Source organism: Lithobates pipiens, unplaced genomic scaffold (assembly GCF_037356315.1).
Source record: "Lithobates pipiens isolate NorthernLeopardFrog02 unplaced genomic scaffold, aLitPip1_a1.2 Scaffold_8, whole genome shotgun sequence".
In the NCBI taxonomy this organism is placed as follows: Eukaryota; Metazoa; Chordata; class Amphibia; order Anura; family Ranidae; genus Lithobates; species Lithobates pipiens.
The window spans coordinates 329,575,167-329,588,747 of NW_027507903.1; the positions used below are offsets into that span (position 1 = coordinate 329,575,167).

The 13,581-nt window shown below is 44.1% G+C and overlaps 1 protein-coding gene across 2 annotated transcripts in view; it reads right to left on the bottom strand.

Moving 5' to 3' along the window:
* Positions 1 to 13,581, bottom strand: part of RBM27 (RNA binding motif protein 27) — a 179,563-nt gene that overhangs the window by 48,488 nt on the left and 117,494 nt on the right. For both annotated transcript variants that reach the window (XM_077473000.1, XM_077473001.1), the window contains one exon: positions 6,626 to 6,748. In XM_077473000.1, the coding sequence (XP_077329126.1) occupies positions 6,626 to 6,748 (123 nt within the window). The remainder of the gene's footprint in view (positions 1 to 6,625; positions 6,749 to 13,581) is intronic.

Sequence of the window (13,581 nt, forward strand, 5' to 3'; positions counted from 1 at the left end):
GATCCCGCATTGTCTCAGCATGCCAAAATTGGAGTCAATACCTTGGTAAGGACTCGGGGTGCTGAAGCCAAAGCCAAAAGGGGAGAGTCACAAACTGGTAGTGAGCTTTCCCGACAGCAATTCGCAGAAGCCTCTGATGCCTGAGGCATATGGGTATGTGCAGGTACGCATCCTGGATGTTCAAAGACACCAGGGATTCCCCTTGGTGGAGTGCAGCGACTACTGAGCAAGCGGATACCATTCTGAGCCTCTGTACTTTAAAGCAATTGAGGCTGTTCGGTCCAAGATTGGACGTACGCCTTCCTTTTTGGGGACAACAGATTGGAGTAGAACCCCAGGAACCTTTCCAACTCTGGAACAGGCACCATCCCCCTGTGACTTAGCAGGTCCCATACTGCCCCCATGGGGCCTCCCAGCGAGCCGGGAGTATGGGAATGCTGGAAGGGAGGAATCTGTTTTGGTGGCCAAGAGAGTTACTCCATCTTGTAGCCAGAGGAAAGCAGTTCGTAGACCTATTGGTCAAGTAGCCGAGAGGCCCACCGGGCTGCAAACTCCCGAAGGTGACCCCATACCCGTATGACGGGCAGGGGCATACCTTCATGCGGTAGCACTTTTGCTCGCAGGCTTGTTAAGCTTGCGGTTCCAGGGACGCTTTTGTTTGCCTGTTGGACTGGCGTTTAGCTGAAGTCCCGGGCGGATGACAAAACCTCTTGAGCGGAAAATGAGGGCCCTTGCCTGCGGCGTGGCTTCTTAGTCTTCTCGGCCTGTGGAAGCAAGATGCTTTTCCTACCTGTGACATTCTTAATGTCATCCAACGAGGCTCCACAGAGCCGATCACCAAGGAAGGGTAGAGCCATCAAGGCTTTTTCAAATGCCTGGTCCGCCAACCAGCATTTCAGTCAAATCAGGTTCCTCAGCACCACTGCAGACACTGAAACCCTGGATAGCAGAGGAAGCATATCCAGAGCCGCGTTCCAAACATACTTAAGACCGTGCACTAACAGGTCTGCTAGTTCCCTGCAGACAGGAGTAGCCTGCTGCGCCTCCAATTCACGGTGCAAAAGTTTTGCCTATTCAGTAAGCGCCTGCGACACAAGTGCTCTGGTCAGTACTGGTCGTACTGTTGACCCCCCCCCCCCTCCCCCCCAACAATAAAGAACAAACAGGCCAAGGCCACCGACTCGGTTCCTGCCCGTGGGATCCTTAAAACACAGGAGCCCCTTCTACCGAGATTGTGGTTACTTTTATTTAACCTGGATACTGGGGGGATCAACGACCGGAGGAGCCGACCATTATTTAGGAAAGCTCTCAAGGGGGTAACGCACCGCCATGTGTTTTGCCACCAGTCTCAGCGGGGCCCGAGTATGCATCAGAGCTCTCCCCACAAGGCGTCCAAAGGCGCTGCACTGTTTGCAGACGAGCCGGTTACATTGCAGGGAGTTAGGGGAAGAAACATCAGTTTCTGAAGCCATGCTGACCCACCCTGTCTGCCACCTGTTGGGGACTAAGGGGCCCTCACCGCCAGACTCACCACCCTGACCGAGTTATGCGCCGTTCAACTAGTAGTGCCTGAGTGAAGAAACCGTGCTGTTCTAAGCCTCAGGGATGGGTGGGATAGGGACAGGGAGAAAAATGGAGGAGTGTGGTCCAACAGTAAACCCAGTTATACATTATACTCTATACGCCAAACAGATTGTTCAAGATGGGAGAGAGACTGGACTCCAACTGCCCCAGATGTGCAAGAGATCATGGGGACTGCATACATCTGCTCTGGAGGTGCCCCAAACTACATTTATTCTGGACAGGGGTTTTAGCCGCCATTAAACAGAGTACATCAGACCCCCATACCTAGAGACCTGAAACCATGCATTACTGGGGATACTAGATCACATTCCTATGGAGGACAATTTTAAACCGAACATAGCCAGGGCACGGTTTCGGGCTCACAAGCTGATCCTTAGACATTGGAAGGCAGTTGAGCCTCCAACGTTAAAGGAATGGATTGCCCAAATGGGAGACACCATAAGGTCGGAGAAATACATCACTCGACAGAGGTCACCCGGGAAAAGTTTGATAAACTATGGGCAGCCTGGTTGGATACTACTGGCCTCTCCCCAGGTTGATCATGTGATGGATAGACTGTTGAGGTAAAAGACGAGAAAGTGAGCAATACACTAAGAGGGTGGAGAACGTAAAGCGCTTACAGCATGTAAATCAGAATATAGTGCGAACGCACAAATAATCAGCTCCTTTAGACTAAATACCTGAATTGTATAGTATGAGATGGTATTGGATGCTAGAAGTAATGTATGAATATACCTCTTCTGATGGTAAACTGTATGGCAAAATTCTGTGCCTTAAATGCAAGCTGTAAAGTTTTTTATATTTGTTGTGTTTTCTAATAAACATCATGCATAAAAAAAAAAAAAAAAAAAAAAAAAAAAAAAATCACATGTACATACGTATACACAGCCTTTGATCTATACTTTGTTGAAGCACCTTTGGTACCAATTACAGCCTGAAGTCCTTTTGGAGTATGATGCTACAAGCTTGGAACACCTATTTTTGGAAAGTTTCTCCCATTATCCTTTGCAGGACCTCTCAATCTCCATCAGATTGGATGGGGAGCGTTGGTGCACAGCCATTTTCAGATCTCTCTAGAGATGTTTGATCAGGTTCAAGTCTGGGCTCTGGCTGGGCCACTCAAGGACATTGACAGAGCTGTCCCATAGCCACTCCTTTGTTAGCTTGGCTGTATGCTTAGGGTTGTTGTCCTGTTGGAAGAAAATCCTTCACCCCAGTCTGAGGTCCAGAGCAGGTTTTCATCAAGGATGTCTATGTACATTGCTTCATTCTTCTTTCCCTCGATCCTGATTAGTATCCCAGTTCCGGCTGCTAAAAAACATACCCGCAGCATGATGCTGCCCCCACCATACTTCCCTGTAGGGATGGTATTGGCCAGGTGATGATCAGTGCCTGGTTTCCTCCAGACATGACGCTTGCCATTCAGGCCAAAGAGTTCCACCTTTGTTTCATCAGACCATAGAATTTTGTTTTGCATGGTTTCAGAATCCTTCAGGTGCTTACTGGCAAACTCCAGACGGGCTGTCATGCGCCTTTCACTGTGGCTTCCGTCTGGCCACTCTACCATACAGGCCTGATTGGTGGAGTGCTGCAGAGATGGTTTTTCGTCTGGAAGGTTCTCCTCTGTACACAGAGAAATGCCAGAGTTTCAGAGTGACCAACGGGTTCTTGGTCACCTCCCTGACTAATGTCCATCTCTGATCTCTCAGATTGGCTGGCAGGCCTGCTCTAGGAAGAGTCCTGGTGGTTCCAAACTTTTACCCTTTACAGATGGAGGCCAGTGTACTCATTGGGACCTTCAAGGCTGCAGAAATATTTCGGTACCCTTCCCCAGATCTGTGCCACAATACAATCCTGTCTCAGAGGTCTACAGACAGTTTCTTGGATTTCATGGCTTGGTTTGTGCTCTGACATGCACTGTTAACTGTGGGACCTCAGACAGGTGTGTGCCTTGCCAAATCATGTCAAATCAACTGAATTTACCACAGGTGGACTCCAATCAAATTGTAGAAACATCTAAAGGATGATCAGTGGACACAGGATTCACCTGAGATCAAATTTGGGTGTCATGGCAAAGGCTATGATTATATACATATGTTTGTTTGTTTTTCTCCCTTTTTAATAAATGTGCAAATATTTCAAACAAACTTCTTTCACGTCGTCATTATAGGGTATTGTTTGAAGAATTTTGGATGAGAAAAATGAATTTAATTCATTTTACAATAAGGCTGCAACATAAAAAAAACGTGAAAACAAGTGGAATGTAGAAAAAGAAGCGCTGTGAATACTCTCCAGATGCAGTGTAAGTGTTTTATTTCTGTCAAATCTCTGCTGCCAGGAGAAAAAAAGGCATCTAGGAGAGATGGCCAAATGTCCAGTGTGCATGACGCCTAAAGCTTAGCTCCAGGTAGCAGACTTGCCTACTAAAGGATTTGTCTGTTCATCCAGCCATGAGATACACAGCCCAGCTAGCCTGGTGAACTGACTTTTCACTGCTACACCGCTAGGTCTCTTCCCTACCCACAGCCATAAACTGAGTTAACGCTTCTCTCTTCCTGTCAGAATGTGGTCATCAATTGTACATGGAGAACACCTTATTAGGCTGGGTTCACATATGAGCCACATCAGTCACACAGCGTCCTGGTTCAACATTTCAGGTTGAATTCGGACCTGAAACGGACCAAAAAAGGCACACTTTTTCCTGCAAAAATGCACTGGTCGTGCTGTGGAGATGTGTGAACCGACTCCATAGAGAGTCGGTCAAAATCTCCTGCTATACGAATTGGATGCAAGGGAAACCCGCATCCAATTCACATAGGTGTGAACCCAGCCTTAGTCTTTAGTGATGACCCTCTCTCCAAGCTTAAGGGCTGTTTTAGGACCCGCTTAGATGTTGCTTTGCAGTAATTATCACTCCCCCCGCCCCCCCTTGCAATTATGAAAGCATGATAGGGCAGCCCATTCACTAAAATAGACTGTCCTATGTGTGTCTGTCACCCAAAAGAAACTCCTGCTCCTTTTTGGAGGACAAGTTTAGCACAATTTTTAAACACATTTTGCCTCATGACTGACGCATGACAATCGTGGCAGAATTACAGATTTTTGGGTAACACTAGGAAAGAACAGCACTCAAACAAACAAGCGATGTTCGTTTTGATGCAATTTGCTGCGATTCTGCCTGCATTTCCAAATTGCCTAATGTGAACAGGGCCTTACAATTGATTACAAGAGACTTAAATCAAATTAAGGTATTTAAACTAGTTGAATTCAAAATTACCCTTGGTATTCCATCCAAGTGCATAGAGCTGGTTCTAAGCTCTTTAATGCAACCTGTCCAATGTCAAAGCTCTCCAATCAATCCCTAAATAGCAGACGCAAAACACAGTAAAATATCCACTTCAGCATCATAAGTAGGATGTAGAGCAGGGCTCCACAAATCTCAAGCGTCAGGTCGCCATGGCGACAATAAATTGCATCCTGGTGCCTGGGCTGCCACCAAAATGCTTCCACACACCTTCCACAGGCACCAACCCTGCCCCACCGACTGATCTGTATCCTAGGCTTTGCTTGTCCATCTCCTGTGTATGATGTCACTTCCAGGTCCCCATTGACCGGGAAAGGATGTAATGCATTACATTCAGTGGAGCACAGTGGAGCACAGGGGAGCCATGCAGGGTCTTTTATTTGTCGTCTCATTAAAGACGAAAAAAAAAAAAAAATGATCATATATGGGACGTTCTGTCTTCTAGATTGTAAAAAAAATAAAATAAAAAAGGTTTCTTGAGGCCTCCCCCCACCACACACATAAACGTAAAAGAACGCGTTGGGGAGCCTACGCCTACATGCAGGGATGGACCTGTCAGAGTTCCATTGTCTGTCTGTTTTGAGCAGATCTTATTGGCTGGCAGGTGTCAGTGGACACATCTCCGCTGACATCCACCTGCCCATACAAGTCAATGGGTGGCCCGCTCAGATCTGCCTGAAAAAATGGACAGGCGGATCTTTGCGGGCCTATCATGTGAAAGGGGGCTTAGATTCAAAGCAAATTTGTGAAGTACTGATGTAGAGTATTCCTGTATAAAAAAATTTGCCTGATACAACAATGATCCAAGAAATGCTTAAATTATTTTTTACTCTATTGGCTGACTGTTCACTCATAGCATAGAACAGTGAGCTGTGAGCCTAAATAAAAAAATACAAAAAAACAATAAAGAATAATTCCAGCTGGTCATTCCAAAGCTGCTATCAAAGGATTGCTAGAATGGTATGAGGGGAGAGAGGGATCAATATCTTACAACAGCCACTATGCACAGGTACTGTGGAGTGGGATAACAAGATGAATATTAGGGGTAATTTTAAAGTCCAAATGTAGATAAAATGGGAAAAATACATAAAAAAAAAAAAAAAAAAAAAAAAAAGGTAAACTGAGTACTAGGGACTAACACAGTTAGAATGATGTGTTCCAATTTGCCCATTCCTCCACTTTAAGAAGAAATAGTTGTGTCCTGTCTTTTTTTTTTTTTTTTTTTAACCGATTAATCGAAACAATAATCGGCCAACTAATCAATTATGAAAATAATCATTAGTTGCAGCCCTAAAACGAACCTGTGTACGTGTACACATAAGATAACATTAGATGAGCTCAGGGGCAGTTGGAAAAAAAGAATCCAACTGCCTCTGAATGTCCATTTATCAGCAGCAGTGTACATGAGGCCTAAAAAAAAAAATACCACAAGGGACACACCATATCAACTGTACGTTATGTGCTTTATGCGAAATTGTTTTTATTTAAGCTAAATGTAGGCTTAAATTATATGTATTGTATACATAATTGGATTTATTGTGAGATTCAATATCTGCCTGGAGTTCAGCTTTAAAAGCACATAGAATAAAGGGTACTGGTTATTTACTGCACGCTATAGAATAATGTTTGTTAGCAACAACACATTTAGAATAAAAGAGAAAACAGTTACTTTATTATTGCATACACCACTGCAATGGTAATGATTGGGTATAGGAGGTTAGAGATGACAAATTATACCTGTTTCTTTTTTAGTGCATCCTGTGCATCTAAAGGTTTTGATCTCGCTGTGCTCTTGTTAGCTGGCTTTGAATTCGTAGAAGTGTAAATAGATTTTGAAAGACTGGTGGATAGTGGCAAAGTCTGTGGAAGCAAATATCAAAGTATTTAACAGCTGTCAACATCATTCATCTCTACATCTAATATCTCTCAGACACTTTCTCTTCACCAATCACCAAATTCCAACTACCCACTCCCTTAAGTGTGCAGACCACTAAAACCACTGTACCTGTAGTGCAGTTGTCTCCCTATATCCACTCTAGCTTCTTTTGTAGCTCTTGCCACACTGTCTGCAGTAGCATCTCTGGCAAGTCTCTTGCCATTGTCCACACAAAGTTACTGGCAGCTCAGCTCTTGCTCAGGTAAAAACTTTGTTACACATGTAAAATTTTCCATCAGCTATCCCATGGCTGTTCACAGTACATTCACTGGGTTCTCTCTCATGGTCCATAGTAGCTTCCTCTTGTGGGTCTTGCCAGTGACTATGCCTATTATAGCCAAAAGCTAGCTGTGCCTCTCAAGCTCTATCCAAAATACAATCTGCTCAGTGCTACACATGCTAGGTTACCCCTATGCTATGTACAGTACCTCAATAGTTTGCACTCCACATTTTTACAATGCCATTACCTTTTATGTGTTTTGTGCTTTCTAAACGCGGTCTGTGGTGTGGATATGAAATGGCACAAACAATAAAAACAATGTTTCAGGACTCCTGGATGTGCCTCATCTCATTCCCGTCACACTGAGCCCCACCTTTTGCCAAAGGTGTATCATGGCTGGTACAAATCCAATGCACTGCCACTTCACAGAAAGGGTATGGACTGCCATTGCTACTGCAGAATGGAGAAGTTCATAGAACCCCAATTGAAAATAAGTTGGGACACTGTGTAAAATCTACATAAAAACAGAATGCAATGATTTGAGAGTCTCATAAACCCATTATAAAAATAGAAAGATAGCCTGGCCACTGCAAACCTCACCTGCCCCAGTGAGTAGCAGATAAAAGCAGCCTCAACTCAGCCCCCCGAGGCTTTATCATGGAGGTCCACTTGAGCCAGACGAGGTGTGTGGTGGCCAGGCTCTCCTGATTTGTACAGTGTCCTTTGTGTCTGGACAAACCTTTCCTCAGCCTGCACCCCCATTAATCAGTGGCATACAACTCATTAGACCTAGTCACCCTGAACGGGGGACCCCCCAAGCATTTATCATGGGTTTCATAACCTATATTTTATTCACAATAGAAAACATTCTAAAATGAAAAAGTTTTTTTTTACCCTAATGCATTCTCAGCATTAAGGCAAAAAAACTTCTGCATGCAGCTCCTCCCCCCTAAACCCCATTTACTTACCTGAGCACGATCCAGCAATGTGCACAATGTCATGGTGATAAAGCTATGATCTTGTGAGTTTCGAATTGCCTACTTAGAAATAAATGGTTTTACATTGCTGCACTTAGATTGGTGCTGCTCTCCTTCGTCGCTAGTTCATTGCAGAGCCCCTTCTAGCGTGTTATGAGCCGACAGCCATCCTCAGCATACCCAAGACCACCATTACAGTCTTGTGCTGCAGAGGAACTATCCTACATGGACTCCCTGTTAAAAAAAGAGTAAATTAACCACACTCTCTCTGACCAGCTGACAGAGCATGCGTTTGCAATTTTTCAATGTGCCCGAGAGCAGAGCCTCTCTCCCTCCTCACTAGTTCTGAGACAACAGCTGGAGCCCATGGCAGGAGATCCAAGAGGAGGAGGATCAGGGCTGCTCTGTGCAAAACTATTGCACACAGCAGGTAATGACAGGTTTGTAAAAAAAAAAAATTTAAAAAATAAAAAAAAAAAGCGGCTGAGCATTTACAACCACTTTAAACTGAGATAATGTACCATTTGAAAAACTTTTTTATTTTTTTTTAAAAAGGTAAATTTTGAAATTCATGGTAGCAACACATCACAAACAAGTTGGAACAGGAACGTTTGCCACGGTGTATCAACCCCTCTTTTAGTAAATCCGTAGACGGGAAAAAAATAAAATAAAAATCGCAATAAGCGTATATTAATTGGCTTGCGCACGTTATAGCGTCTACAAAATAAGAGATCGTTTTATGGCATTTTTATAGATAATTTTTTTTTTTTTTTTACTAGTAATGGCGGCGATCAGCGATTTTTTATTGTGGCTGACATTATGGCGGACACATTGGACAATTTTGACACATTTTTGGGAACACTAGCATTGATCGCTGTATTAATGCCAAGCAAATTGCACTGATTACTGTAAAAATTTCACTGCCAGTGAAGGGGTTAACCTCTAGATGGCGCTAGGGGTTAAGTGTGTCCTAGGGAGTGATTCTTACTGTTGGGGGGAGGGCTGTGTGTGGCACATCACTGATCAGCGCTCCCGATTACAGGGAGAGCTGATCAGTGACAGTGTCATTAGGTAGAACAGGGAGATGCTTGTTTACATTAGCATCTCCCCATTTTTCCTCACCGTGAGATGATCGTTGGTATCCCCGATAGCTTTGGCCCAGAGAAGGCAGCATTTCTGAATCATGTTCAGATATGGATTCTTTGCATGACAGAGCTTAACCTTGCATTTTTGGGTGGTTCAGCGAACTGTGTTCACAGACTGACTTTTGGAAGCATTTCTGACCCCATGTAATAATGTCCATCACAGACTCATGCCTAATTTCATGCCTTTTTTGCAGTGTCGTCTAAGGGCCCGAAGATCACAGGCATTAAATATTGCCTTTCGGCCTTGTCCCTTTCGCACAATTTCTGCAGATTCTCAGAATGTACTGTAGATTACTGTACTGTAGATTATGATACATTTAAAAAGTCTTTACAACTTTACACTGAGGAATATTATTCTGAAATTGTTTTACAATATTTAGATATAGCTTTTCACAGACTGTTGAACCTCTGCCCATTTTTACTTCTAAGCCCTTGTACACACGGCTGTAGATTCCGACGGAATGTGTCCTATCGGACTGTTTTGTCGGATAATCCGACTGTGTGTGGTCTCCATCGGACTGTTTCCGCCGGACCAAGTTTTACAACTTGCCCGTAAAATTTTCCGACAAAATACTCCGATCGGACATACTCCGATCATGTGTAGCCTACTCAGACGGACAAAGCGCCACGCACGCTCAGATCAAATTCCTAGACCAAAGCTATTGGCTACTAGCCTGAACGTAGTCCCGTCCTAACAAAATAACCCCATCACGTTATGTACAATCGGATTTTCTGACAACTTTGTCAGACCGTGTGTATGCAACAGTTTCGGACAAAATCCAACGGATTTGGTTGTCAGAATGTCCGACCGTGTGTAAAAGGGCTAAGACAACTCTGACTCGCTAAGATGCTATTTTTTATAACCAATCATACTGGCCTGTTGCCAATTAATCTAATTAGCTGCAAAATGTTCTTCCTTGCTAGTTCCACTTACTATGCCAGCTTTTTGCTGTCCCGTCCATATTCGTTTTAAAAGGTGTTGCTGCCATCAATTTCAAAATTTTTTTTTTTCCCTCTTTAACCATTTGCCGACCGCTGTCGGCATATATACATCAGCAGAAGGACACGTGTGCGCGCCTGCCGCAAGCTCCGTGACTGTACCCGCAGGACCTGCGGACTCGATCGCTGTAGCGATACCCACGATCGTGTCACAGAGCTCAAGAACGGGGAGATACCGATCTAAACAGCATCTCCCCGTTCTGCCTGAGAGGACACTGATCGGCTGCTCCCCGTCATCGGGAGCAGCGATCAGTGTCCACGTCACACACAGCCCATCCCCTAGACAGTTAGAAATACTCCCCTAAGACACATTTTTACAGTAATCAATTTTATAGCGTTGATGGCTGTATTGGTGCCAATGGTCCCAAAAATTTATCGAAATTGTCCGAAGTGACCGCCATAATGTCGCAGTCACAAAATATATAGAATACGTATCGGCCTAGACTAAGGTGATAAATTGTCAGTTAAAGCGACGCAGTGCCGAATCGCAAAAAGGGCTCTGGTCAGGAAGGGGGTAAATCCTTCCGGGGCTGAAGTGGTTGAAATGGTAAATTTTCTCAGGTTTAAAAATTTATAATATTAAAGTATATAAATTTATGGGTTTATGAGAATTGGAAATCAGTGCATTCTGTTTTTATATAGATTTTACAGTGCTTTTTTAGAATTGGGATTTGTATATAACTCAAACAGGATTTTTAAAAATACTGTAAAATATTTTCTTGCAGTCCGTTGAGGGACAATATAAGATACGCTTTGGGGTATACTGCCACCTACATGAGGATTGGATACTGGCAAAATAATAAAAAAAATTAAAAACCAGCCCACTATAAGCATGAACCAAGTTTTGCAGGAAATCAGTACTGATAGCATGATCGTAAACACAGAGGCATGTAACTCAAGTGCAAATAAAAAAAAAAAAAAAAAAAAAAAAAAAAAATCGTACTCTCATCTATGAAGGGATAAAGGAAGTTTTAATATTCAGGACATCAACAGCAGTTCAACTGAGAACCAAGGACTGCCTGCAGCTCAGAGACCTTATGCCCAAAACTAGCATCAGACGGGGCTATACCATCCACTTGTTGAGGTGAAAGGCAGAAACTGCTTTAGGCAACAAGGAAGTGCTGAGCATCAATATCACCTTTACTATTATGCAAAAACCAGAATGGGTTACTTGTAGGACAAGTCAAACAGTTTAGACACTCACATCACAGAGGAGATTAGCTGCAGGGATTTCCATCTTGTGAGTAGAGAGGATTGTCTTTAATGGGTAAAAGTCTAAAAGGTTTTTCACCTTAATCCAGCTGTGCTGCAGCTGCACCCCAGACCCCCTATTTTTATTTTTTTTAACCTGAACACGATCCAGCAATGTGCACAAGCCCAGTGGCTCCAGCCGAAGTCTCTCACCTCATCTGATCCTGCGGTGAATCAAATCCTGTGACACTGGAGCAGGGCAGAGTCCTGAGTATAACATGTTTGTTATTTTTACTTAAAATGGCAGTTTATGAAGCACAGAAAGTACTAGATTCAGATTCCATGGAGTTAAAGGGTAATGAGCAGGGTGAGGTAAATTGGAGACTGCCTGTACAAAGGTCTTCTCAAGGTGTGAGAACAGCCTCTGAAACATAATGGAAATGGCAGAAACCTGGCTGTGGTGCTGTTCAAATGAAACCAAGATGAATGACCTTCTGACAGGATGGCCCAACACTGTATAGACCGCCAAACTGCCCAAATTCCAGGATGTTGATCGGGGATAAGACTTTTCTATAGCCCCACAGGCCCATATTCATCTTCCAAAAGACATGAATGAAAGGATTCCTGAGCCAAGTCAGTGACAACTTAGTCCTCTGTGCAAAGCTAACTGGTGTGAATGAATGAATGAAATACTTATATAGCGCACAACGCGAACTGAATCGCCTCTAGGCGCTGTGGCGAGCTTTGATCATCTGCTAAAAGAGGAAGGTCTTGAGTTTTTTCCTAAAAGCCAGGTGATTTTCTTCCAGGCGGATGTTGATTGGTAGAGCATTCCATAGCCGAGGCCCTTGGACAGCGAATCTCCGATCCCCCTTGGATTTATACCGGGCTTTGGGCACGAGGAGGAGGTTTTTGTTGGCTGATCGAAGACTGCGGTTTGGTGTGTAATGATTTATTTTCTCCATTAGGTATTGCAGAGCTTCTCTATGCACGCATTTGTGGGTGAGGCAAAGGGTCTTGAACATGATCTGATTTTTTACGGTTAGCCAATGTAAGCTCCTCAGTGAAGGAGAAATGGATTCCCAGGGTTTTTTTCCTGTTATCAGCCTTGCCGCTGTGTTTTGGATCAGTTGTAATCGCGCAAGTTGATATTGTGGTAATCCTATGTAAAGCGAGTTTGCGTAGTCCAGTCGTGAATTAATGATTGTTCCAACTACCACTGCTTTGTCATTCTTTGGGATAAAAGGGATGAGTCTGCGAAGCATGCGCAGCAGATGGTGAGATCGACTGACTACAGATCCTATTTGCGCATCCATTGACATTTGTGCGTCTAAAATAACCCCGAGACTCTTCGCTTTGGTCTTTGGGGAGATAGTCTGCCCAAAGACGGTTGGTGGAGACCAGGAGGTTTTGGTTGCGGGCTTATGATTTGGGTGTAAGATAAGAAGCTCTGTCTTTGATTGGTTCAGCTGGAGGGAGTTGGTGGTCATCCAGTCCTCTATTGATTTGAGGCAGTTTTCAAGTTGTTGTTGGTCATCTTTTTTTCCATTGATCCGGAAATAAAGTTGCGTGTCGTCAGCGTAAGAATGGAAGCAGAGATCTGAGCATCTGATGATTTGAAGGAGTGGGCGAATGTAAATGTTGAAGAGAACGGGTGACAACGGAGAGCCTTGAGGGACTCCGCAGGTGACTGCCCAAGTTTCGGAGAGGAATTTTCCTAGTTTCACTGTCTGTGACCGATTTCCTAGGAAGGACGCGAACCAATGGAGATCTATGTCTTGGACTCCGGCTACTTCTGTGAGGCGGACGAGTAGAGTATTGTGATCTACTGTATCAAACGCTGCACTTAGGTCTAGCAGTACGAGGAGACACGGCTCTCCGTCATCTGCTGCTTCGAGGGCGTCATCCCAAATCTTGAGGAGAGCAGTTTCTGTTCCATGACCTGGGCGGAAGCCTGATTGCAGCGGGTCCAGGAGTTTGTGAGTATCCAGGTGAAGTTGTAGCTGATGTACTACAGCTTTCTCCATGATCTTAGAAATGGTGTTGAGGCTTGTAATCGGCCTACGGTTGTTTGGATCCTGAGGGTCCAGGTTTGGTTTCTTGAGTAGAGGTTTGACGATGCCTTGTTTGAGGATGCTGGGAACAATCCCTTCGTGGAATGATCGGTTTATGAGGTGGGTTATGGTTGGAGCCACGATGTCGGAGCATTCTTTCAGTAGTTTTGT